This window comes from Buteo buteo, chromosome 12 (genome assembly GCF_964188355.1).
Source record: "Buteo buteo chromosome 12, bButBut1.hap1.1, whole genome shotgun sequence".
Taxonomy (NCBI): Eukaryota; Metazoa; Chordata; class Aves; order Accipitriformes; family Accipitridae; genus Buteo; species Buteo buteo.
The window spans coordinates 25,826,752-25,849,942 of NC_134182.1; the positions used below are offsets into that span (position 1 = coordinate 25,826,752).

Here is a 23,191-nt window from a genome sequence, read left to right on the forward strand (position 1 = left end):
TTCAGTCCATTTGCAGATCTGGATATCAGAGTTAATCTGAAAATCTTTACCTGTGAAACAAAACAGTAGAAGAAAAGCTAAACTTCTTTTCCTTAATGTTTCTGTTTTAAATATTTCTGAGCAAACAGTTCCATGAGTTGGTAATTCTTTGAAGACATTTGATTTGGCTGTGAAGTAGATTGCCAGAGCTTTCTGTGGATGATTCACAGTACACCATACTGCTCATAAAACATTACAGAGCTCTTCCAGAAAGTGACATTTTATTTCCTTAAATGCAATATAGTGGAATTTGCTTTTTTCTGTTATGGATAGGGTGCAGAAAGCATGGAGTGAGGGGCCAGGGTATACATAGGCAGTTTAGAAAGGGCTGGGGGTTGTGAGAGCACCTGTGAGGCAACCTTGTCAAGGTCTTTGTTTCTTTTTGATTCAGTAGGGTTGGGGAGCCTCAACTAGCCAACATGCTCTCAAGTGTTATTGCATTGTGGTTGTTTCCTACCCTTTTTCAGTTTCTTTGGTTTTGCAAAAGGACCTTAGTGACATTTGCCTTTTTTGTATGCACTCTTGAATGAAGTAATAGGGTACTAGTGATTTCATTATAAGGGAAGACAAACCTAGATAATTTATATCTGTGCTGGATATTAACCAAAATGTTCCAATCCCAGGGAGAAGTAATATTCAGAATTGTTTGGTGGCTCTTGAAAATGTATAAAATCTTCAGACTGAAATACAGTTATAACTCCCTGCCCCCCTCCCCGCTTCCCTTCTCCCCTTCCGTAAGGGGGAGAAAGGAACTGAAACTTTAAGATAATAAGACCTGAGGAAGATGTGTAGGGGAGAATTTATTCAGTCATTTTTTTGTATGACAGGAACCCTGGAATCAGTTAAATATATAGTGTGTAATAACAGGGAGCCCAGAGGCAAAATTCTTCTGGTTTGGAACTAAGATTTTTTGATCTGGCGGTTAATTCACTGTATATGCCTCTTGTTAATTTGTTTGCATTTCCTTTCCATCTACCATTCATGACAACCATTTAATTGAAAAAAGAGCTGTACTTAGGTATTATCAAAATAATGTCTGATGTTCACCAGGAGCAATCCAGTTATTTTCAGTTTAAATAATCAAACTTTCAATACCAGAATCTAATTACTTAGGAGTAATCTGCAGTTGATTATTAGGAAAAAATAATTTGGGTAGTGTTAAAGCAAAGCAGGCTGTTTACAGGTCATTCAAAGAAATTTTTTTTAACTATTTGCTGCAACTTCAATTGCAATCCTAATATCAAAAACATGCCTCTGTATATTTGTGGTTCTTATATTAAAAATAGTGGTTTGGGCAGAAAGCTGATGAATTTGCTGTGAAAACTACTGCTTCTTTTTTCTGTGAGCCTTAAGCAATGTTTATGAAATCTTGCCAATATTTTTATTTCTAGAAGCAGCAGTAGATAGACAGATCACATTTCCTTTATCTCCAGCTCATAATATTGAAGTGGAGAGAAATGGAAAACCAGGACTGGTTGAATTCAATGAAGAAATGCAGTATATGGATGTAGAGGAACCACAATGTAAGTTTTATTTATCTTGTTTAAAATTTGAGCTTGCTTTTTGCTTTTTTTAATAATACACAGGCATTTCTGTGCAAAAATTTCTCAGCCATTTAAAACAGACTAATTTCTCAGCCCTTTTCAATGTTGCTGCTCTCACTGGTGTGTTTACTGTATGAGTTGAAAGTTTAACACAAGCACATCAAAAAAAAAAACCCAAAACCTACTGGAGAGATTTGGTGCTTAAAAGCAGATTAGTATTTATTTCAATTTAGGAATAGAGTAGATTGTGTGGCACCTTTCTAACTTAAACTCTAAGCCTGTTTCAGCAGTATTTTGCTTGGTTTCCTTATATAGTTTTAATAGAATTTTTCCTTGCATACCTGGCTTTTGTAGAGATTGCTGCTGTAAACCAAGAAAAATAATAAACAGCTAGTAAAGAATTCATAACTAGTCATGTTGACTTTCAGCCACATCAGACTTGCTGTGCCTGTTTTTATAACCTTTTTTATTAAGCACTACTCTTTCACAAAATCTGTTAGAGAGACTCTGAAAGGCAATCAGATTTGATCTGAGTGAGGAGAGCTACGGACTAAAAATTGGTAGTTGGAGTGAATCAGATCCAGATCTATGATTCTTTTTCGTGGTCCTTTCAACAGTCTTATTTTACACCTTTTCTTTCATGTGATAAGGCTTATCTAGAGCATGACTCTAAAGGTCCTTTCCAACCCAACCCATTCTATGACTCCAAGAAAGGTGTTGGAAAGGATGAGGGGCGGGATCAAAGGCATAATAAAAGAAAAAGGCTGGAAGGAGGTGTTTCATGCTGAGAAAGAAGCAGCAGATGAGCAAATGATAATTTCAATAATTTCAATATACCACAGGAGAAACAAATTAGTCTTTTTTTCTTTTTTTTTAAACAGTTCTGTCCTGCTTCAGAAAAGACCCAGTGAGAGTTGTGGATCAAAATGTATTGGTTCATCATTTTATCAGTTGTGTATTTTGTGGCTCTGATGAGAGCCAGTCAACCTACATATTATCCATCTAATATAACTGAAAATGCTTTGAAAACTGTTATTTATATTTATTGATTTCACTGGAAAATGGCTAGAACTCAACCTCAAGTAATTGTTAATTTTTTGATATAGAGTTTATATGTATTTAGTGATCAGAGTTTGACATGGTGTATTTTTAACCTATGCAAATGATCAGAATTAGTGACTTAATTATGAGTAATTCAGGTCCATATTACTCACTTTTTTTAAGGTCTTAGATTGTGTCCGTTTCTGGAGGAACACAAGGAAGATATACTTTGTGGTCCAGTATGGCTGGCTACTGGACTTGATCTATCAGGACATGCTGGAATGTTGACACTAACAAGTCCAAAGCTTGTTAAAGGTAAACCAGTTTATTATGCTATTCACATGAAGTATGTGTGACTGAAGTGCATCTCATACTTCTGTAGTCAGACTTTGGTTTGTATTTATTTTCACATTCACAAATTTTGCTGTATAACGATAGTGTGTTACCTTTTCAAACTGATGCTAAAGTACTGTAATTAATGTAGTTGAGCTCTGCTTGTACACTATGTCTGTGAAGTTGAAATCCGTTTATAACTTGCCCTAGTAAACTATGCAAATTCCTCCCCCCCCCCCTTTTTTTTTTCCCCCTACTTTTAGGCATGGCTGGTGGCAAGTACCGCTCATTTTTAATTCATGTTAAAGCAGTGAATGACAGAGGAACAGAAGAAATCTGCAATGGTGGCATTAGACCAGTTGTTAGAATACCATCTCTAAAACCTCAGACTAACAAGGGCCATTCCCTTGCTTCGTTGTTGGCAAAAGTTGCAGCAGGCAAGGTAATGAAGAGCCAAGAAAGACATCTGTGTTAGAGTTGTAGAATTGGTATGATTTATGTAATCTGAAAACGAAACAGGTGTTAGGACAATTAAGATCCATTAAAAATTACTTTTAACAGTTGACACTGTGTTATAACACCTTCAAGAATCAGTGTTCAACATCTCTAAGTTGTTTCTTCTGTGCAAGTTTAGTTGAAAAGGTCTGTTCTGCCACTTTCCCATTCTGAGCACTTGTTTTCAAAACTTCTGTTTCCGTGAATGTTTTTAGTAGCTGGTAAGCCTCATCCTCTTACAAAGATTTTTGTGTGTGTGTCTGTGTGTATTTTAATCTCGATTGTTGTAGTTGTAAGATTGGATGATATGATGTACATCTTGTGGACATTATTAGAACGGTTAGAACATGATAAATTATAGAACATTGTTAAATTTTATGTTCTGTATTAAAGAAATCAATGAATAAAAGTAGTCTGGTTTTAGTATAATGCTCAGAGTGAGAGATTTTACTGAACTGTGTGCATTTCACTGAACAAGCTTTACAAAATGGAGCAGTTAAAACCAATCTGATTCATGAATTATTTTTTTCCCCTAAAAGAATCAGGAAAAGCCATCTAGCAAAATTGAAGCCACTAATTCTTCAAGAAAATCAGATAATCTGAGAGGCTGTGACTTACTTCAAGAAGTCTCTGTAACGATTCGAAGATTTAAAAAAACTTCCATTTCAAAGGAAAGGTTAGTAGGTGTTTTTTAATTCTAAAAAATGCTAGCTTTAGTTACACTTCTCATAAAATACTTAGTTCTCAGAATAGCTCAGGTCAAACCACTGTTTCAAGTTGTCAGTTTATAAACATATTTTATATGGAAAATCCTGTAAATTGTGAGTTTGAGGGCACTATGCTGTGCAAGTTGTAGAATAACACCATGCATGGAATTGTATGTTGAGTGATTATTTGCCTGACTTGAAAAGGCAAATGTAAATTTTTGAAGGAAGCATCACCAACTGCCACCCCACAATGGTGGCACTGGCTGTAATAGGCTTAAAGAGGTCAAAGAGGCTGCAAAGAGGCATGGCAAATGGTTGTCAATGAGTGTTGTAGATGATGAAAGTTCATTTAAGTTTAGAAGTTACTGGACAAGTTAATAGGAAAAAAAATAACTCCCTGAAGGTTACTGAATGTACAGTAATGTTGGAATTTCTGTGAGCAGAAAGTAGAAGTATTGAGTATGTGTGCACAGTAAGTATCATACATGCTTGTGTGCTAGTTTTACCCTCATCTGGGCATCTTTTTTTTTGCTGCTCTGAAGACAGGATACAAAGCTGGAGGGACAGTTTAATGGGAGAATGGCTATATTGGATAATTTTTTTTTTATTTATTTTTTATTTCCTTCTCCCTTTCCCTAGAGTTCAACGGTGTGCCATGTTACAGTTTTCAGAGTTCCATGAGAAGCTGCTTACCACTCTTTGCAAGAAGACAGATGATGGTCTGACTACAGAACATGCTCAGAGTCTTGTACTAGACACACTTTGTTGGCTGGCTGGAGTGTATTCAAATGGACCTGGCAGGTAAGAGAGAAGTTGTGTTTAAATTAGCATGGCTATTTCTCAGTATCAGCTCTGTTAAAAATAATAAAGTTTTACATGATTCTCTAAAGTATGCCATCTGTTTTTACAGCACAAAGGAAGGAAATGACAGCTTGCTTTCTAAAACACGTAAATGTGTCTCTGATATAATACGTGTTTGCTTCTTTGAAGCTGGGCGGAGCATAGCTCACAAATGTGCCCGATTTCTTGCACTATGCATCAGGTGAGTGCTAATTATTTATATATATTTATTTTTATATATTTATATTTTGTACATATTTGGGGGTTTTGCATGCAGTCTGAATTGTATATACATGTTTGTTACTGTTTTAACATTGAATTTATAAAGCAAAAGGATCTGGAAGATCTGTTGAGTTAAAATGTGTTAGGGTATGAATGGAAAGAACTAAGTCTTTCAACTTCATCTTCTGGAGGAGATTTCATGTTTTGTTATTACTTCATTAAATGTTTAAGTGTCTATGTTTCTTTGTAGCAATGGCAGGTGTGACCCCAGTCAGCAGGGGTTTGGATCAGTTCTTCTAAAAGCTTTGCTTGACAATATGCCTCTTTTGCCTGCTGCTGCAACAGGTGGTATGTATAAGATGTTTGTTGTCATAAAAATACACAATACACTTGTTGTTTGGCATGTTTTATTGGACTCTCTTGTGAAATAAGAATTAGGTAATTGTATAAACTGCTTATTGGAGTGATCTGGTCAGGTGGTATCCAAGTATGAAGTATACATTGGTGGATGATGGAATTTTAAGCAAATAACATTGCTTAAAACAGAGTGCTAAGGCACTGACATTTCTGGGAGAGCCTAAGTAAATTTTGCAAGAATTCTCAAAGGTGTTTAGCAACAACAGATTCTGTTGATGTGGGAGTCAGGATTGTCTGTTATTTCTGAAAATTAGGAGATTTATTCCAGGGAGCCTGACTATCCAAATGACGTCCAACTAGCAATCCACTTCGGTTACTTCTGCACCAAAAGGAAATTTTTAACGAGATTAAATTCCTTCCTCATCTACTCTAGCACTCGTATTTGGGGTGGCAAGACCTGCTTTGTGTTTTTCACAGTATGATGTTGAATTGCATCTAGCTTGGCAGCACAAAGGGGTCTTGCAGGAAGATTAGTTTGGAGTCCGAAATGCTTGTTGTGCTATCACCCAGGTAGAAACATTTAACACGCTGCTATTGAGGGTATGGAATGCAGAGGAGGAGGAGGAAGCTGAGGTTTGTATTTCTGTACAAAACCACTGCACTGTGATCCCAGAACTCTCTGTAAGTAAATAGTGCCTCCAGCAAATACAGAATAAGGAGACAGCAGCCAAAACCAGAGGGTGAGAGGAGAGGAAGAGTTGAATCTAGAGTAAGGCTTGGCTCTGAAGGGATTGGAACCCCTAGCCTAGCACCTTAGTGTACCAAGAGCATTTTGATTATTGTGCTTAGTAGAAGCAGTGGGCAGAAACGATGTAAGACATAAGTGTGAAGCTGTGTCTTGGGAACCTTTTTTTTCTTCAATTATGAATTAGTTGATAAGAGAATTTGAAGTACTCGTGGAAACTAATGATTACAGAATGATTCTTAATTGAAGTCTCTCAAGAAAAGGGGAGGGGGAGAATACTTCCTAATCTGTATTCAGTAACCATTAGATACTTCATTTATCACTTCCATTGATTATGCTTCAAAGTATGTTTTCCGAGTGGAAAATTCACATCATATTTCACCTGAAATGAATTTTTTTTAATGCAGGATCTGTGTATTGGTATTTTGTATTGCTGAATTATGTAAAGGATGAAGATTTGGCAGGATGTAGTACAGCTTGTGCATCACTGCTAACTGCTGTGTCCCGACAGTTGCAGGATCGCCTAACACCTATGGAAGCATTACTTCAAACAAGGTACTAAGAAATGTGGTGGTTGTAAACCTAATAAAAACAAACATACAAACTGTCTAATGCCATCCTCTGGTGTTCTGAAAAAGGTTGGCTGCTTAAAAACAGATGTATTTTGCCATATTATGAGCAAGGGTCAATTTGATACAGCTCTGGAAAATAGTTTTGACTTGTGCAAAGTAAAAGGTGAATTTAATTGCTATCTTGCAATTTACGGTGCACTTAAAATCAGCAAATGTGTATGTAATGTTTGAAGTCTGTGCAATTAAGTTAGTATTTATGACTTTTAGTGTAAGGATTAACAAAGCATGTCTTATTTTGAGTATGGGTGGGAATCAAATACACTGAATAATTTCAGTTCTGCATAATGCTACACAAAATTGTAGTCTCTCTGTAAGCTAACCACACATTTAATGTATTGCAACTAAAGGCCAGATTCTAGGTGTAGAGACCTGGAGTAATTTACTGGGAATGCAGGTTCTTATTATAAATTATATGTCAATGTCATTTCAGACTGTGATGTTGCATCTTTTACATATTGAACTGATTGGCCATTAACTTTGGATTTACGTGATACCTAAAGGAAATAAATCTCTAGTGGTTCAGTTTTACAGCATGTGTGAAATAGAATTTTCTTTCCTTTCTGGTTGCCCACTTCTGAGTTTGGCACATGTGACATTTCAGATCACTTAGTGGAGAACACAGCTGTCTGCGTCTCAAGGGAGGCTTTCTGAAGCAAGCCCCTGTTCTTGGGATCCTTCAAGCTTAGGTTTTCTGAATGTTTCTAGATGGTGTTTTACTGATTTTATTCTTGGAACTAAATTTGCTTTCTCTTTTAACTCAGTGTCCGCATAGTTAGGATGAGAATAGCAGCAGACACATCTGTCTAATCCCGTATTTGATTACTATAGCTCTCTCGCTAGCAAGGACTGACTATTTCTTGACTTAGTTTACTGATTTAGGCAGAATTTACTGGCCTTCCCTTTATAAGTCTACAGATCAAGAGAATACTGTAATTTCTCTCTTTGGTTTTTTATGTAGAAGGTAAGTATTAATATCTATTTAAAAAAAAAAATTAGTAGGCAGCCATTGCTTTACTCTTTTTCCCTACTTTCTCCGTGAGTTGTTTTTTAATCTATTTGTGTGCATTTGTGTTGCAGAGTTTCTAGTATTGTTTTTTTTCTTTTTTGACATTGTTCCCAGGTATAATAGCCTAACATTTGGTAATCAAATAAAAACAGATATCTACTTAAAGGATCTGCACATTCATGTTGTCTTAAGGTAGAGTTGTACTCATTTTACTATCATGTGCCAAAATAAAGCAAGTAAAACTTGCAAGAGTAAGGCCAGATGGGTGTGTTACATGACTTGCAGTTCAGAGAACAACAAAAACGGGATTTCAGACAGTATTTTAGGCTGTCCTACAACAAAGCAGGTTGGTTTGTCCCTAGCAAATCTGACTAATTTCTCTAGCCTGTTCTTAAAAGCACCTGATTAAAGTAGTTGGGAATTTAATTATTCTAAATATTGTAAGCTATTACATGGCTTAATTATTCTTACCATTAACACTTGAATTGTCTCCTTCTGCCTGTGTCTAATCTGAAAACTCCCTTGCTGCAACTGAAGCCTTTTAATGTTTGTGTCCTCTCCACCTTGGTGATAAAGAGCAGATTATTTCATTCCTAAAAAATCTTGGATGTCTAGAGGATGTGTGTATCTTGATCACATTCTCTAGATCTGTAGTCGTTCTTAAAGCATTTCCTTGAGCTGTTTTCTTTGATCCTCATCTGCCTTGAACTGTGGTACACAATATTGTAAACATTATTCCAGTTGAGATCTCTGAGTGAAGCAGAAGAGTTATTTCTCATAGTTTATATTCATTACTGTGTAGATGAATAGGGTGATGTTTTTTTTATGTGGCGTCGTTGATTCATTCTTTGTTTTTTCTTGATCTAACTTCTATATCCTTTTCTGAAAAGTGTTGCCAATACAGCTGAAAACTGTGACCCTGATCATTCCTGCTGAAGGATCAGTAAAAGGCACTATGCTTAGTGAAATAACTCTGGGTTGGACAGAATATATTTAACTCTCTACAATACATTCAAATTCTGATCCCATTCTACAAAGCTCTTGCAACCCTTTTTTAGGTTTTATCACCTGCTTACTTAATAAATCGAACTCCTCACTTAAATCATGCAAGTAATCAGTGTTAGTGTTGAGCTGACCTAATTTAGTGAGTTTGTAAATCTGAGGTCTAAAACAGGCTGTGAAGGTACCTTACTGAATTTTGTCGGAGCATTTTTGTGTGTTTTAGTAGCCACTTTACAGTAGCACATTGTCTTGCTTTGCTTATGAAGAAAGGTCATGCAGCAAACATGTCAGTCCTGCTAAATGTGCAGTATTGCACTGTTTCTGTGTAGTACATACTTGTAGAGAGCAACCTCGATTCAACCAATATGTATTTTCCTTAGTATAAAGTTGTCATCTTAAATTTGCTACCTTGTACATGCTTGTAAGTAACTTCATTGGGGAATGTATAGGGTTTTGGGGGGTTTTTTTGAAGATCAGTAGCAATTATTGCCCTTTTGTATAACGTCATTTTCTGACTAGTTACAGTCTTAGTATTGTGTGGCAAAAAGCATTGAGCCCAGCCAACATGGAGGCATTTTAACATTCAGAGAAGTCTAGAACCTGTTCTGCCTTGTTGCTGGTGTTGTAGTATTTGTGTAGACATTTATCCTTTTGTGACTACTTGATCAAAAAAGATATTTAAACACTCTAGTCTTCTCAGCATTACCTGTTGGGGGCTTTCCTTGCCTGCTAAAGAACAGAGAAGCTGCTCAGAGGGAGAAGGAAAAGGGGGTGGAAGAACTTCCTGTTGCTGCTGGTGTATTTGTTCATGGAAATACTTAATATTTGTCCTGGCTTTTGCCAGTCAAAGTGTGAAGTTTCTCACTTTTCTACCTGCACAGATGCATTTTTTCTTTCCACTCCTGCTTAATAATTTGGCCTGATTTCCTTTTTTTTTCTTTTTTTTTTTTTTCCCTCTTGTCAGTTGCTGGTAATAGGTATTGGCACACAAAAAACCCAACACTGATTTTGTAATTACTTTGGATTTTCCTTTTTCTTGGCTTATAAAACCTTAATTGTTTTGAGACCACCTTGTCACCTGAGTGATTGTATTATTTCTTCCCCTTGTGGTACTGCCAGAGTAGGATTAATGAGATTTTCTTCATTTCTTCATTTCTTGAGATATTTAAAGTACTCATAAGTGTTGATTCGTAATCCCTAGCAGCATCTCCTCTTTTCTTCTTACTTCAGCTGGAAGAACAAGCTGAGGTGGAATTTGTTTTGCTGTTTTGGAAAACAGTACCGTGTTTTTATTGACTTCAGATAAATGTCTGATTTACCATGTGCAGGCATGCATGTTGCTGTGGCTAATTGTCTAAGGTTTGTAGTTCTAGTTTCCATGTCCGAATGTGATTATGTGTTATGTTTGCAGGACAGTATTACATCTTCAAAACTAGTAACAAAGAGTTACTTATTTTGCACCATAAGCTGTTTGAAAAGGTCACCTAATAAATTACTTTAATGAAATATAAGTAAATGGTAATTTCTAAGATATGTCAATTGAATGAAAATAATAGTTTGGAATATAATAAATCCTGATGATGAAATACTTGGCTTTTTTCTGTAAATAATTTTATATAGATTCTTATTGTTTGAATAGTGCTGTTTGTCTTATTCCATTTGTAGATATGGATTATATAGTTCGCCTTTTGATCCAGTTCTGTTTGATTTGGAAATAAGTGGCTCTTCTTGTAAAAATGTATACAACAGCAGCATTGGAGTACAGTCAGATGAAATTGATTTGTCTGATGTTCTGTCAGGTATGTATGTTTAACAGTAATCTATTGTGGAAGAATTGGTAATTCTATTATACTCTTCATTTAGTGAAGATGTGGTTTTATACTTTCCATCTGTTTTATAGCTGTACATAATGAAGTTCAAGATACTCTCTTGCTTCAAGAGATCTCTTACATTGCCCTTAGGGCAAGAAAAAAGCCTCTTGCTGGAATCTGTTGTTTTCTTATGCTGCAGAAGATCTAACAAAAGGCTAGAGATTAAACAGTAAGGCTGCTATCATTCCCTGGGTCAGAGTCATCTAGGAAGCATCTGTCACTTCTATTGGGCAGCTTCCTTGAGATATGTTATTACTCATTTAGACTAGCAACCATCTCATAGGCAGAGAAACCTAAATGGATTTTTCTGAAGTTGGGAAGCTGCCACATGGCACACTCTACTTAAATATTACAGATTTAATGAGGGGTTTTTTCTGTTTCAGAGACATTAAAATACCTTAAAAGCATATTTGTATGTATTCTCTTGGTTTAGTTCATAAGTGAATCTTTAGGCCATGAAATGTCCTAAGAATGAGACAATTTTTACCTGTCAGTAAATTCTTTTCGTAGCAAGCATATTCATCAGTCATAGTGACTCCTATCCTTTTCTCATATGCTCTTGTCCATCTCCTTCCCACCCCTCCCTCCATACAACACTGAATTTGTTAGTATATTGAATAATAGCCTAGTTTTTATAGTAACTTGTGGTATGATCTTAGTAAGTCTGTTATTTTCTTTCTCTTCCTTTCAGTAACATCAGTGTATTTTTGCAAGCTAATTTTCTCACAGTGTAGAAAGAATAGAGCATCCATATATAATTTATTTCTGGATTAAAAAGGTTACAGTATGCTTCTGTTGTCGCATTTGATAGTTTGACCTATTAAGATAACTGTTCAAATTTGGCAGCATTATCCATTTTAAAATATACTTCCATTTATGTTGTGGGTGTGACAGCGTTATGGTGTTTATTCCACAATGCAAAGTAATAAAATGTGGATTATATTTAGTTGTCCCTTTTGATTCCTCATGACTTGAAATGTTGCTATCAAGAAAACATTAGCTGATTGTGCAGATTTTATTTTTTTTTTTTTCAGGAAATGGGAAAATAAGTAGCTGTGCAGCTGCTGAAGGTAGTTTTACTTCCCTTACTGGACTTCTGGAAGTTGAACCTCTGCACTTTACCTGTGTTTCAACAAGTGATGGAACTAGAATAGAAAGGGACGATGCAAGTACGTTTACTGGTATATACAATTTTTCATTTTTTTTTCTACTTGGTATAGTTCAACAACATTATATATTTTTAATTGGACATAATAAGCACTGTTTGACAAACAGATTGCCTGTAGTTTTATAATTGTTGAAAAGTTTGTTGTTTTTTTTTTTAAATAGTTCTATATATGAAGTTAAACTTCTTAGAACTTAACAAAATGGATTCCAAATTTATTAATTTGAATCAATTTGTTTCTATTGGAGAGTATAACATACAAGCTTGCATCTTTACCTTGCGGCTTTATGTGGCAACAGAATTTCAGGGCATTAGGTGGCTCTTCTGTAATGAAAATGTTGCATGTATGATGACTGTGCATAGTCTATAAACCATATACTTTGTAATTCAAGATGATGTTACTTTGTAGCAAGAACTGGATAAAAAGGAGGTATCTCTCTTGTTTTTACCTTGCTCTTAACAATTAGTAAGGAAGGAAATTAGAGGTGTGTTTTATAATTACATTTCTACATACGTGTTTTTGTTTTGTTTGGTTTTTGTTTGTTTGTTTCATGCCAGTGAGTACCTTTGGGGTTACCCCAGCAGTTGGTGGCCTCTCTTCTGGAACGGTTGGGGAAGCCTCGACAGCACTGAGTTCAGCAGCCCAGGTAGCTTTGCAGTCTCTCTCTCATGCAATGGCCTCAGCTGAGCAACAGCTCCAGGTGCTGCAAGAGAAACAGCAGCAGCTTTTGAAGCTTCAGCAACAGGTTGGAGGCTATTTGGCTATTTTTTAATGCTGTCTCTAAACTTCAAAAGCTGAGAAAGTAGTTGCAGAGCTAGTCGTGTCCCCCACACCCCACCCCACCCCCCTTTTTTTCTCCATAGTGTATTTGAGGAAGGAATGGCTCTGCACTGAGGGGCACTCTTATTAAGCAAAATGCTGAGAGTGTCTCCCATGCTGTGTTGGTTTTTCAGACTTTGTTTTTGTGTATTTTGAGGGTGGGTTGGGAGTTTGTGATCAAAACTAAGTCTTAATACAGAAGTGTATCGGTCTGAAGTTGGAAAAGCCCACTGAAATGAAAAGCACAATTGCTGACACAGGGAAGTACCAGTCATAGAGCCATTGTCAGTATGAAACTTGCCTGTGTTGACTCTACTTTGCTGTTCAGTTTTAGGGTTTTTTATTATTTTTTGATTACTCCAATTAATTACTCATGTTCCTCAGCAAGATCAAATTGAATAGAGTTTCATTTTTCAACTTACAGTTGGACATCTAACATGCCTATGTTGAAGGTGGTTTGGATTTATTAAATCTAGTTTTATAGTAAAAGTTGAACTTGTAGTTCAATACTACTACTGTGTTCACAAGCAGTATTATCTGCTACATACACTGCTTTCATTTTCCCTGCAGAAAGCCAAGCTGGAAGCAAAACTGCATCAGACAACAGCAGCAGCGGCAGCAGCAGCATCAGCAGTTGGTCCTGTTCACAACTCTGTGCCTTCTAATCCAGTAGCAGCCCCAGGGTTCTTTATCCATCCTTCAGATGTCATTCCGCCCACACCAAAAACAACTCCTCTGTTCATGACTCCACCTTTGACTCCACCTAATGAGGCAGTTTCTGCTGTTATTAATGCAGAGCTTGCTCAGCTTTTCCCTGGTTCAGTCATTGATCCCCCAACAGTTAACCTTGCAGCACATAACAAAAATACAAGCAAGTCTAGAACGGTAATTATTTTTGTTTGTTTTTCTTATAGAAACAAGATGCTGTCAGCCTTATCAGGATCTAATTTGTACTTGAGTGCTAGTAAATACCTGTTCATTTGTATGAGATGTGAAAACTATATCACTAAATTCAAACTATTTGAAAAGGAAGAGTTATGAAAGCAAGATAGAGTTGTTATAGTACCTCAGATGTTTTCTTTTAATTGGAGCTAGCTTAACTGTATAAGGAGTAATTAATCCTTTGAACTTAGTAGTTGATATATTTTGATGGTTCATGCTCAAATCTAAATGTAGTGAGGTGTTGTCAAAATCATGCATCTTTAAATCACAAGAGGTTTTCTTACACTCTTTTTTAAAGAACAGCTTATTGTAAATGCATAGAATTTAATGACTTAATTTTACTGATGTTTTCCCACTCCTTAGAATCCACTTGGATCCGGTCTTGCTCTTGCAATATCTCACGCTTCACATTTTCTTCAACCTCCACCTCATCAGTCAATTATTATAGAGCGAATGCACTCAGGTAAAACCAGAATTCCTAATAATAATTTTGATACGTTTTCTAATAAGAAGTGGAATATTTTCCAGGGTAAGTTGCTTAGCTGCAGTCTCACTTGGCTTTCCAAAGAAAATATATTTCTCAGTTTGCATTTCTGTTGTATCTGAAAGTTTAAGACTCAACATTCAGTGGTGTTTGTCAAGTTGAAAAATCCTGGGGCTGGAGGAATATGTTGGGTCTCTGCACAGAGCATCTGTTCTGAAATAATGCGTAAAAACCATAACAAAAGTTGAAGCCACAATTTTGTTTTCAAAGGGTGCAGGCTGTAGTGAGAGCTTCTGAGATTGTGCAGCTATGTTTAACATGAAATGTACAACTTTTGAGCAATATATAAACAATGGCTTTATTGTTTGAGAAGTAACATCTCTTCACTGGTTAGCACACTGGTATTTTAGGCAATCCTGTGTTTTTCCCCTAGGAGCAAGAAGATTCGTGACTTTAGATTTTGGAAGACCTATACTGCTGACAGATGTATTGATTCCCACTTGTGGAGATTTGGCTTCTTTGTCAATTGACATCTGGACTTTAGGAGAAGAAGTGGATGGAAGGCGACTGGTAGTGGCTACTGATATTAGCACACATTCACTTATTTTACATGACTTGTTGCCGCCCCCAGTTTGCAGGTTTATGAAGGTAAAAGGAGATAGACTGCATACTCTATCTTTTAAACTCTTGATCTTTGTTAGTATGTGAACTTTCTCTTAAGTTGTCTTCAGATCAAACTTTAGTTGGCTATAAATTTTTTATGAATTTTTGACTTGGTGTTTATTTTGCCTCTTTGATACAATTATGTTACAGTATAGTTCCGTTCTCTTTCAGATCACTGTTATTGGTCGATATGGTAGCACAAATGCCAGAGCAAAAATCCCATTAGGATTTTATTATGGCCATACCTATATCTTACCCTTTGAAAATGAGCTGAAACTAATGCACGATCCCCTCAGAGGAGAAGGTGAAGCTGCAAATCAGCCAGAAATTGACCAACATTTGGCAATGATGATTGCATTGCAAGAAGACATACAATGCAGGTTAGAAGAAAAAAAATATGTGTACTTACTAGTTATTTTGACTTAAAACACTGGGATATTGTAATGTTAGAGTTTGAGGGCTTTTCTTCCTATTACATTCTTCAGAACAAAAAACTCTGCCTTTATTGTAGAGTTGTTACAGTGAGTATCTTTATAGCAGTAACAAAGACTGCACTGTATTTTTATTTTTTTTTCAATATCTCTTTTAACAGTGCATTCAGAATAGATCAGAAGTCATATTCTGGCAGGGTAACTGTCAAATGTTTTGCTATTGCTAATGTCTATTTGAATTGTCTGTTGGAATGTTTCCCTTTAGGTACAATTTGGCCTGTCATCGGTTAGAAATCCTTCTGCAGAGTATTGACCTGCCACCACTCAATAGTGCTAACAATGCCCAGTACTTTTTACGAAAGCCGGACAAGGCAGTAGAAGAAGATAGCAGAGTATTTTCTGCTTACCAGGACTGCATTCAGCTACAGCTTCAACTCAACTTGGCTCACCATGCTGTTCAGAGGCTCAAAGTAGCTTTAGGTGCAAGCAGGAAAACACTGAAAGAGCAATCTGATCCAAAAGAGTTGATTCAGATGTCATCCACAGAACAGTTACGCACCATCATTAGATACTTACTGGATACTTTGCTTAGTTTGCTTCATTCTTCCAATGGTTAGTATTTTTTGAGGTTTTGGTATTTTTGTCATGTTAGTAGAAACAATTTGCAAGTGTTTATATTTCTTGATCTATACTTCCCACTATAAAGCTTTTAATCTGTGTTCTGATATGTTTTACTATGATTTTAGTAGCTGGTAACATACAGTGTAAAGTTTCACCAGTGGCACCGAACTGACCTAACCACTTCCAGCTCCCAAAAAGGATAGGAGAGGGTGTTGAGGTCCTTATCCCTTTTCCATAGTCCTGGCTGCATATTCCTTTGTTCAGAGAGTCATCTGATCCTTCTGTGGGCTGATTCAGTTTGCTGAAGTAACAAAAGACTGCCCAGGCAGAATACTCATGTTGTTTTCGTAGGTAGAATCAGCTTGTGGAAGGATCTTTGACCATTGAAGCTTGTGCAACACTGGGGGTGGATTAGGTAGTTAGAAACGGGGAGGGGAAGCAGAAATTGCTTCTTTGGGGGGCGGGAAGTCATAAAACCAGTATCTCTATTTGGTTCATGATTTTTAATATCCATTAAGGATTTTTATTTCCTAAACTTGCTATTGAAAGAGTTCTTGGAGAATTGAAATTGACAATTCTGAGTAGGAGTGGTGGGTTGTTTTTTAAAAAAAAAAAAAAAAAAAAAAAGGCAGAACATTGTTCTGTTGATATTATATTGATAGATAGGTGTGTCTGTCTCGTAATTTTGTAATTTTCTGTGCCAGTTTGTTCTTAAGCATAATGATGGTTTGGTGTTTGCTTTGTGTAGATTCCATGGGGGTATTTGCACTGACATGAAATTGATTTGGTTTTGACCAAATGGCCTGGTTTTTATAGGTTACCTGCAAATTACCATCTCCCCATGTGTTCCCTCCTCCTTCCCCCTTGTGCCAATTAGTCTAGTCCATAATAGTTTTAAAAATATCCTGCAAACTTTTTCCTCCTATGTTTTCAAACCATTGTCTCCTTAAACATAGTTGCTTGTTCTCCTTTCTTAAAAGGGCACTCTGTTCCTGTGGTTCTGCAAAGTACTTTTCATGCTCAAGCTTGTGAAGAATTATTTAAACACCTATGTATCAGTGGAACCCCAAAGATAAGATTGCATACTGGCCTTCTGCTTGTTCAGCTCTGTGGAGGAGAAAGATGGTGGGGTCAGTTTCTCTCAAATGTACTGCAGGAATTATACAATTCAGAGCAGCTTCTCATATTCCCGCAAGACAGGTAAGGTGTAAGTCTATATTGATACATTACATGTGAATCGCTTAAGTAATTCCATTGTTCATAACTTAACAGTGGAATTGACAAAATGTGACTGAAGGATACTTATCCATCTGTTCCATTGATTTAAGAAACAGTTCTAAAAAAGCACTGTAAATGGTAAATGTCTGATTGCAGTTATTTATTGCACCTATTTGGTGCTTACACCACAATAAGTTGCTGGTTTTCTTTACTTGGAGATCTTCACATACCTAGCAGGATTGTTCCCCAGTGTCAAAAATTGCCTTTTCCTTTAACAGGCTTAAATACACCCTCATCATAGAGCTGCTTTTCTAATACATTTGGAATTAAGATTGAGGCTGGAAGGCACAGTATTAGCATTTAATACAAAAGATTTCTCTGAGATAAGAGCAAGCAAGCATAGAGTTGAGCATTGAATGTTAGGTGTGTTGATTATTTCACATTACTGATAGAGGTCTTTGATATTCTAAACATTAGCATTTTATTTTAATCAAACATATTTGCTGTTCTGTGGCTTTCTGCCTTCTTTGGACAGCAACATTTACATTTTATGATTTTTTAAAATGAATTAATTCAAGGATATAAGAATACATGGATTTAATTCTCTGTGCCTGTTATTCAGTATATTGTAGGTAATAGGAAATAAAATGGATGAGGTCTTGTTTCAGATGTACGAAGTAGAGTGCTCTGCTGACCTCTTGAGCATGAAAGAGAAAGTGTCCACCCTTAAATACTGCATTATCCTTACAGCAATAGAACATGAAATCCAGTTCACTTGCTGGGCCACAGTACTGCTTTCTGTAGCGATCTGCTTGTGTCTCAGATGGAAGCCTAGGGGAATATTGTTCTATAAGGGGTGTTTCAGAATATTACCGGATCTGAAAAAGAAATAAAATCTTAAATATGTAAATTTTATTTTTAGGGTCTTCATGTTGCTTTCTTGCATTGGCCAAAGATCGCTTAGCAACAGTGGTGTTTTAGAAAGTTTACTTAATCTCCTGGATAACCTGCTGTCACCACTGCAACCTCATTTACCTGTGCACAGAAGAACTGAAGGTAGCCCTCTAATTTGAGAAACTATATTTTCATATTCATTATAAGCTAGAAAATTGAGAGACTAGCTCACAATTTTTGGTGTATTAAAGGAAGAAATTGCTTGTTTACTATATTTCCAAAACACAGTTGTCTTAAAATGTGCTGAAACTTCTTGTTCTTTAGGTGCTAAAAGAAATTCCTTCCCCCAGCCCCCTGTTTAAACCTGTGCAAAATCTATTTGGTTGCTTTTAATTCAGCTAGGAAGCTTTAAAGTTTTAACAAAGTGGGGGGGACATGCAATGTGTAGACAGCTCTAGTGGCTCTAGTGAATGACTTTGGAATTTAACATTTTGGAAAGAAGTGCCCCTTTTTGCTCGTGAGATTCTTTCTAAGTTTCAAGCTTTTGAGGTGAAACACAGTTAGGAAAACAAGTTTGTTAGGTGTATCTGCAAGGTTTCTGCAAACTACCTGGGGTTTTTTTGTAATCACAAGGAATTTACTTTTTTTTACCCTAAAAAAATTACTGAAATTATATTCTCCAAACTTGATTTTCTTTGAGTGTTTTCTTAACTACCCTAAGGTTGAAGAAAATGCTTGCTTTTGAACACATCAAGCTCTAGGCTACTTCATTTGTTATGTACGTGTAGCAGAGCATTGTAGAAGATATGCTGTTTAAAATTCTTAGTGTTGTGAAGTTGGTAAATGCCAGCTGAGAATCTGTCCTTACTTTTTACCTTGTTTCCTGATGGAAACAAGTCTACAGCTGGTGTCAGAAGCTGTCCTGTTGCTTCCCATTGGTCTGCTGTGTACTTTATCTTGGCCATATCCTGCTGTAGTCTCTAACTAGTTTGAGGCAAACCCAAGCTTACATCTCCTCTACCTCTGTTTGCACTCTCCCCACAGCTGCCAATTCCTTTCATAGCTCTTGCCTTACTAGTTGTCCTCACGGAGGACTTTAGGAAGCAGAAGTAACTGATACTTCAGAGCTTTATTTGCTGGTCTTCCAGCTTCCTTCCTCCTGGACAGTACAGGTGAGTACTAGGGCATTATTACGTGTGGTGGAAGCATCAAGTACGGCAGAAGAAATTCCTATTTGAGAACTATCACACATAACTAAGGGTCAAAGGGTTGAAAACTTACTGGGGAAAAAGTCAGAAAACAAAGGACAATCAAAGTGAGAGGTGAGTGTTGTGGGTAGAGAGAAGTTGTAAACTTTGAGGCAGAGGGAGGAAAAAAAGGAATAATCAAAAGACACTTGGAGGGAGGGAGAGAAGCTGAAAACTTTGATTGTTTTTTAGGAGATGAAAGGAAAAGAAATGCACTTGTTTAAACAGAAGTATGAAAAGGTATATACTTCACTCTGCAGCAGGCTCCTTTCTTTTTAGTGTGCCAGCCAAAAAGGTGTGTAAAGGTCACCAGTGCTACTCATTTCTATTCTTCCAATTTAGTCTGCGGTTCATGTTCAGGTCCTGTTATGGGGAGGCCTCCTGTTCCTCTGCCTGCTTGGGGTGGGCTGCTTTCTGCCAGTGTGGACAGGAAGCTGGAGTTAATAGTCAGGGCCTGCATCCTATTGCTTGGGCTGCCAGCAGCTACTTGTGATTTTGCACAAGTGGTTTCTGTCCCTTAGTTTTCTTGTTTGATCGGGAATTAATATAGTTTGAGTTAATGAAAGCTTTTTTGAGGTCAGTGCATGAAAAGTGTAGTGTAGTTAAATGTGGCTTAGCACAGTGTGCAGATATGAAAATGTATGTGTAACCTGTAGTACTAATGATTTTGTTCTATTGATATTATGTAAAAGTATGCCATTTGCATAATGACTGTAATTAAGTGGTCATTAATTGTAGGTTTCTGGTCTTTATTGAGCACTCATGAGTTCACTTTAGAACTGTTAATTTAGATTTGCTCATGCACAGAAAGATTTTTCTTGCATGATGTGCAAGATGTGTGGTTTTTTCCCTTCTGCCTATACAAAAATACTGCATTTAATGTGTAAGACTGAAATAAGCAGTAGCCAGTCATTAGTGCCACCAGCATGGTTCATCTAGTCTGAGCTCAGTCTTGGCTTTCCTGCATCTTATTCAAATGGCTCTGTGAAAATACACTAAATAAGGAGTAAAAATTGAAGGTATTCGGATGCATGGTTATAACTGTCTTGTTGGAGCCCTGGTTGATGGAGGAATTTCACACTATGGAATTTGAGACTTCTAATTTATGTGCTTTAATGCAAGCAGCTGTCATTCTGCATTTGGTATTTAGGAAATTTAGACATAGAATTTTTGACTTTTTTTTTTTTTAAATGCTGCTTAATTTTTAGCTTCAATGGTAGAGGTGAAGCTTTTGACTTCTGACTTCATCAGACTAAGAGAACTGTGACATTTTTTCTTGGACCTGAACTCTATACTGAATGTTTGATGTCTTCCCTCATTTATGAGTGCTCGGACTCTTATTCTCATTTTTTTAAAAAAGAGCAGAATCTTTGTGACCTAGTGAAATGTGTGCTACCTAATGGTTTTTATGTTTTCTTTAAAACTGATTGTTATGGCTTCAAAACTTTACTAATGCTCTCAAATCTATTTGTTTTGAAGGAGTTTTAGACATTCCCATGATCAGCTGGGTTGTAATGCTGGTGTCCAGACTACTGGATTACGTAGCTACTGTTGAAGATGAAGCAGCTACGGCCAAGAAACCTCTGAGTGGAAAAGAGAGGGAACGATTTTTGACAGGTTTGTAACACTTATTATCAAAACTTGCTTCTGTGGGTATTGGTTTGGGAGCTGTTCAAATACTTAAAATGTATTTTCAATTCACTTGAAAAATAAGATTTTAAAAACAGATGTTGTGATCTTTTTATTTGCATTGTTGCCTGCTTCTTTACATCCCCTTCTCCTTAGAAATATGATCTCTTTCATTTTTTTAAAGTGAAAATTACAGGATTGATTTTAGTTTGTAAAATGTCTGTATATTATTCTGTGACTCTGGGACCTGGCAATTGAGAGTACACCATGTTGAAACAGTTTTGTGTTGTGAGAAAGGGCAACAGTATGACTTTGTAACTGCTTTGGTATTTGCCATGGTATTTTTATCCAGTATTTTTAAATGCATTTTTTGTCTGTTTATTTTTTTATTGTTTAAGTGGATTAGCTATGGTTTTCTTTGAACATCTTTTCTAAAAGTGAAAACTCTAAAGCTTTTGTGTTATGGAAGCTGTTCAGGTATTTTTAGTTAGGACAGTCTTGCTTTATCTCCTTATATGTTTTAAAAATAATGAAAACAAGATGGTACTGCTGCATTTTAAAATTACACAGAAATAGTACTATCAGTGGTGATAGCTGCATAACACTAAGAGAGATTTTGCTTGTTTGTTTAGTATTTAGTGTATGGAGATGCTAACCATTGCTGCAATGTAAATGCTTTTCTCTGGAGTTAAGTGAGGTTTAATAAGATGGATTAATATCTCCTTTTTTTTTCTGTTTCCATTAGGAAACCAGTGGAGTTTTATAAATAATAGCCTTCACACTCAGAGTCTGAGCAGATCAACTAAAGGCAACAGTAGCCTAGATAGACTGTATTCCCGAAAGATCAGAAAACAGCTTGTGCATCATAAACAGGTGACTTCCAAAACGGTAGTGGCTATTTTCACACAAGTATGTCTTGTTTATAGTATATCTCATTTGTTGGAAGGACAACTTTGGCCTTGGGACTCATTCAGCCTTGCTTTTGCATAGGTCTGGTTCTGTAGCTAAAGGCTGCCTAACTTCTTCGACATTCGTCTCAAACCATGGGGCATGGGATCCGCTGGAAGAACAGATGTTGGAATGTACTATTGCACTCTGTGGCCCATATTGGATAATAAATATAATTTACTTTCTAGAGAAATCTGGGTACACCTGAGTGCAAGCATCTAAGCTGTGATTTAAAAGTTGGTAATTCTTAAGAAACAAACTTTTCATTTCTAAATGCAACCATGCAGGTTTTATGACCCTGAGCACATATGTCTTGAGCTCCTTTAAAAATACTGTTTCTTCTTAAACTTCATCTGTTCTGGGTCTGCTAGTAGCCCCTTATGGTGTCTTAGTTAAAATTGTATATAAACTGTATTTTAAAAGCTCAAGTTACAATTTGAACTGAAGATTACTATCACATGAACATACAGATCCTTTTAACATCTTACTGCTTAAATTTTCATTTTTTCCTATTAACATTTTCTTTTAGCAACTTAACTTATTAAAAGCAAAACAGAAGGCTTTGGTGGAACAGATGGAAAAAGAGAAAATACAAAGCAACAAAGGATCATCATACAAACTTTTAGTAGAACAGGCAAAACTAAAGCAGGCTACTTCAAAGGTATGATGCTCTGAAACTGTGACTGACTTCTTGTCCTTTGCGTGGAAAGACCTGTTCCTGCAAAGTCATTTTCGTCCTACGTTCACCTTATTATAAAAAGTTGTTTCATCGTGGCTGCTATCAAGCATATTCTGATGCCGAAAACAGCAGCCATCTGGAAATCTCTTGCACTGTGAAAAATAGTTTATACTTCTGCAGGGTTTTTTAGGTAGTCATGGCCAAAATCACTAATAATCTTGTAGCTTTGGGAATGCCAGTCATATCTTTAAACTTTGGATAACATATACCAGTAGAAATGTAATGTTTTATATGGCTAACTTTTATGCATGATACTCTTCTGGATGCTCTCCTGGTTGAGTAATCAGAAAATAATCATGCCAATGGCTGTCTCAAACTAATAAATACAACTTCTGAGAATGTTTTCTGAGCTTTCTCAGAAGCTTCTTAAAAGTACTTCTTATGTAAGTTGAGGCATCTTGCAGTAAGCCCCAGATACTGAGAGTGGATGTGGTAGTTAATTATTTTGATTATGGATGAGGTGCTGAAATTTAGGGATTTCTGGAGATGGCAACATGGACTTTGCAGAGAACACAAAAAAAAGTGTAAATTTTTCTAGCTACCAAACTTGGGTATC

The 23,191-nt window shown here is 36.4% G+C and overlaps 1 protein-coding gene across 10 annotated transcripts in view; it reads left to right on the plus strand.

Annotated features, from left to right (window-relative positions):
- The window catches only part of BIRC6 (baculoviral IAP repeat containing 6), a 186,114-nt gene that overhangs the window by 50,846 nt on the left and 112,077 nt on the right, over positions 1-23,191 (plus strand). For 3 of the 10 annotated variants that reach the window (XR_012652512.1, XM_075043122.1, XM_075043115.1), the window contains exons 14-34: positions 1,431-1,562; positions 2,808-2,939; positions 3,221-3,399; positions 3,992-4,128; positions 4,799-4,960; positions 5,070-5,201; positions 5,472-5,569; positions 6,731-6,878; positions 10,629-10,762; positions 11,869-12,015; positions 12,558-12,745; positions 13,390-13,704; positions 14,125-14,224; positions 14,679-14,893; positions 15,080-15,288; positions 15,605-15,951; positions 16,941-17,160; positions 18,101-18,234; positions 20,799-20,936; positions 21,694-21,836; positions 22,426-22,557. Coding sequence is in view for 9 of the 10 variants with exons in the window: in XM_075043122.1 (XP_074899223.1) it covers positions 1,431-1,562; positions 2,808-2,939; positions 3,221-3,399; positions 3,992-4,128; positions 4,799-4,960; positions 5,070-5,201; positions 5,472-5,569; positions 6,731-6,878; positions 10,629-10,762; positions 11,869-12,015; positions 12,558-12,745; positions 13,390-13,704; positions 14,125-14,224; positions 14,679-14,893; positions 15,080-15,288; positions 15,605-15,951; positions 16,941-17,160; positions 18,101-18,234; positions 20,799-20,936; positions 21,694-21,836; positions 22,426-22,557 (3,542 nt within the window). In the remaining variant the exon portion in view is untranslated. The remainder of the gene's footprint in view (positions 1-1,430; positions 1,563-2,807; positions 2,940-3,220; positions 3,400-3,991; positions 4,129-4,798; positions 4,961-5,069; positions 5,202-5,471; positions 5,570-6,730; positions 6,879-10,628; positions 10,763-11,868; positions 12,016-12,557; positions 12,746-13,389; positions 13,705-14,124; positions 14,225-14,678; positions 14,894-15,079; positions 15,289-15,604; positions 15,952-16,940; positions 17,161-18,100; positions 18,235-20,798; positions 20,937-21,693; positions 21,837-22,425; positions 22,558-23,191) is intronic. The other 7 variants (XM_075043120.1, XM_075043117.1, XM_075043119.1 and 4 more) reach the window with 7 other exon arrangements.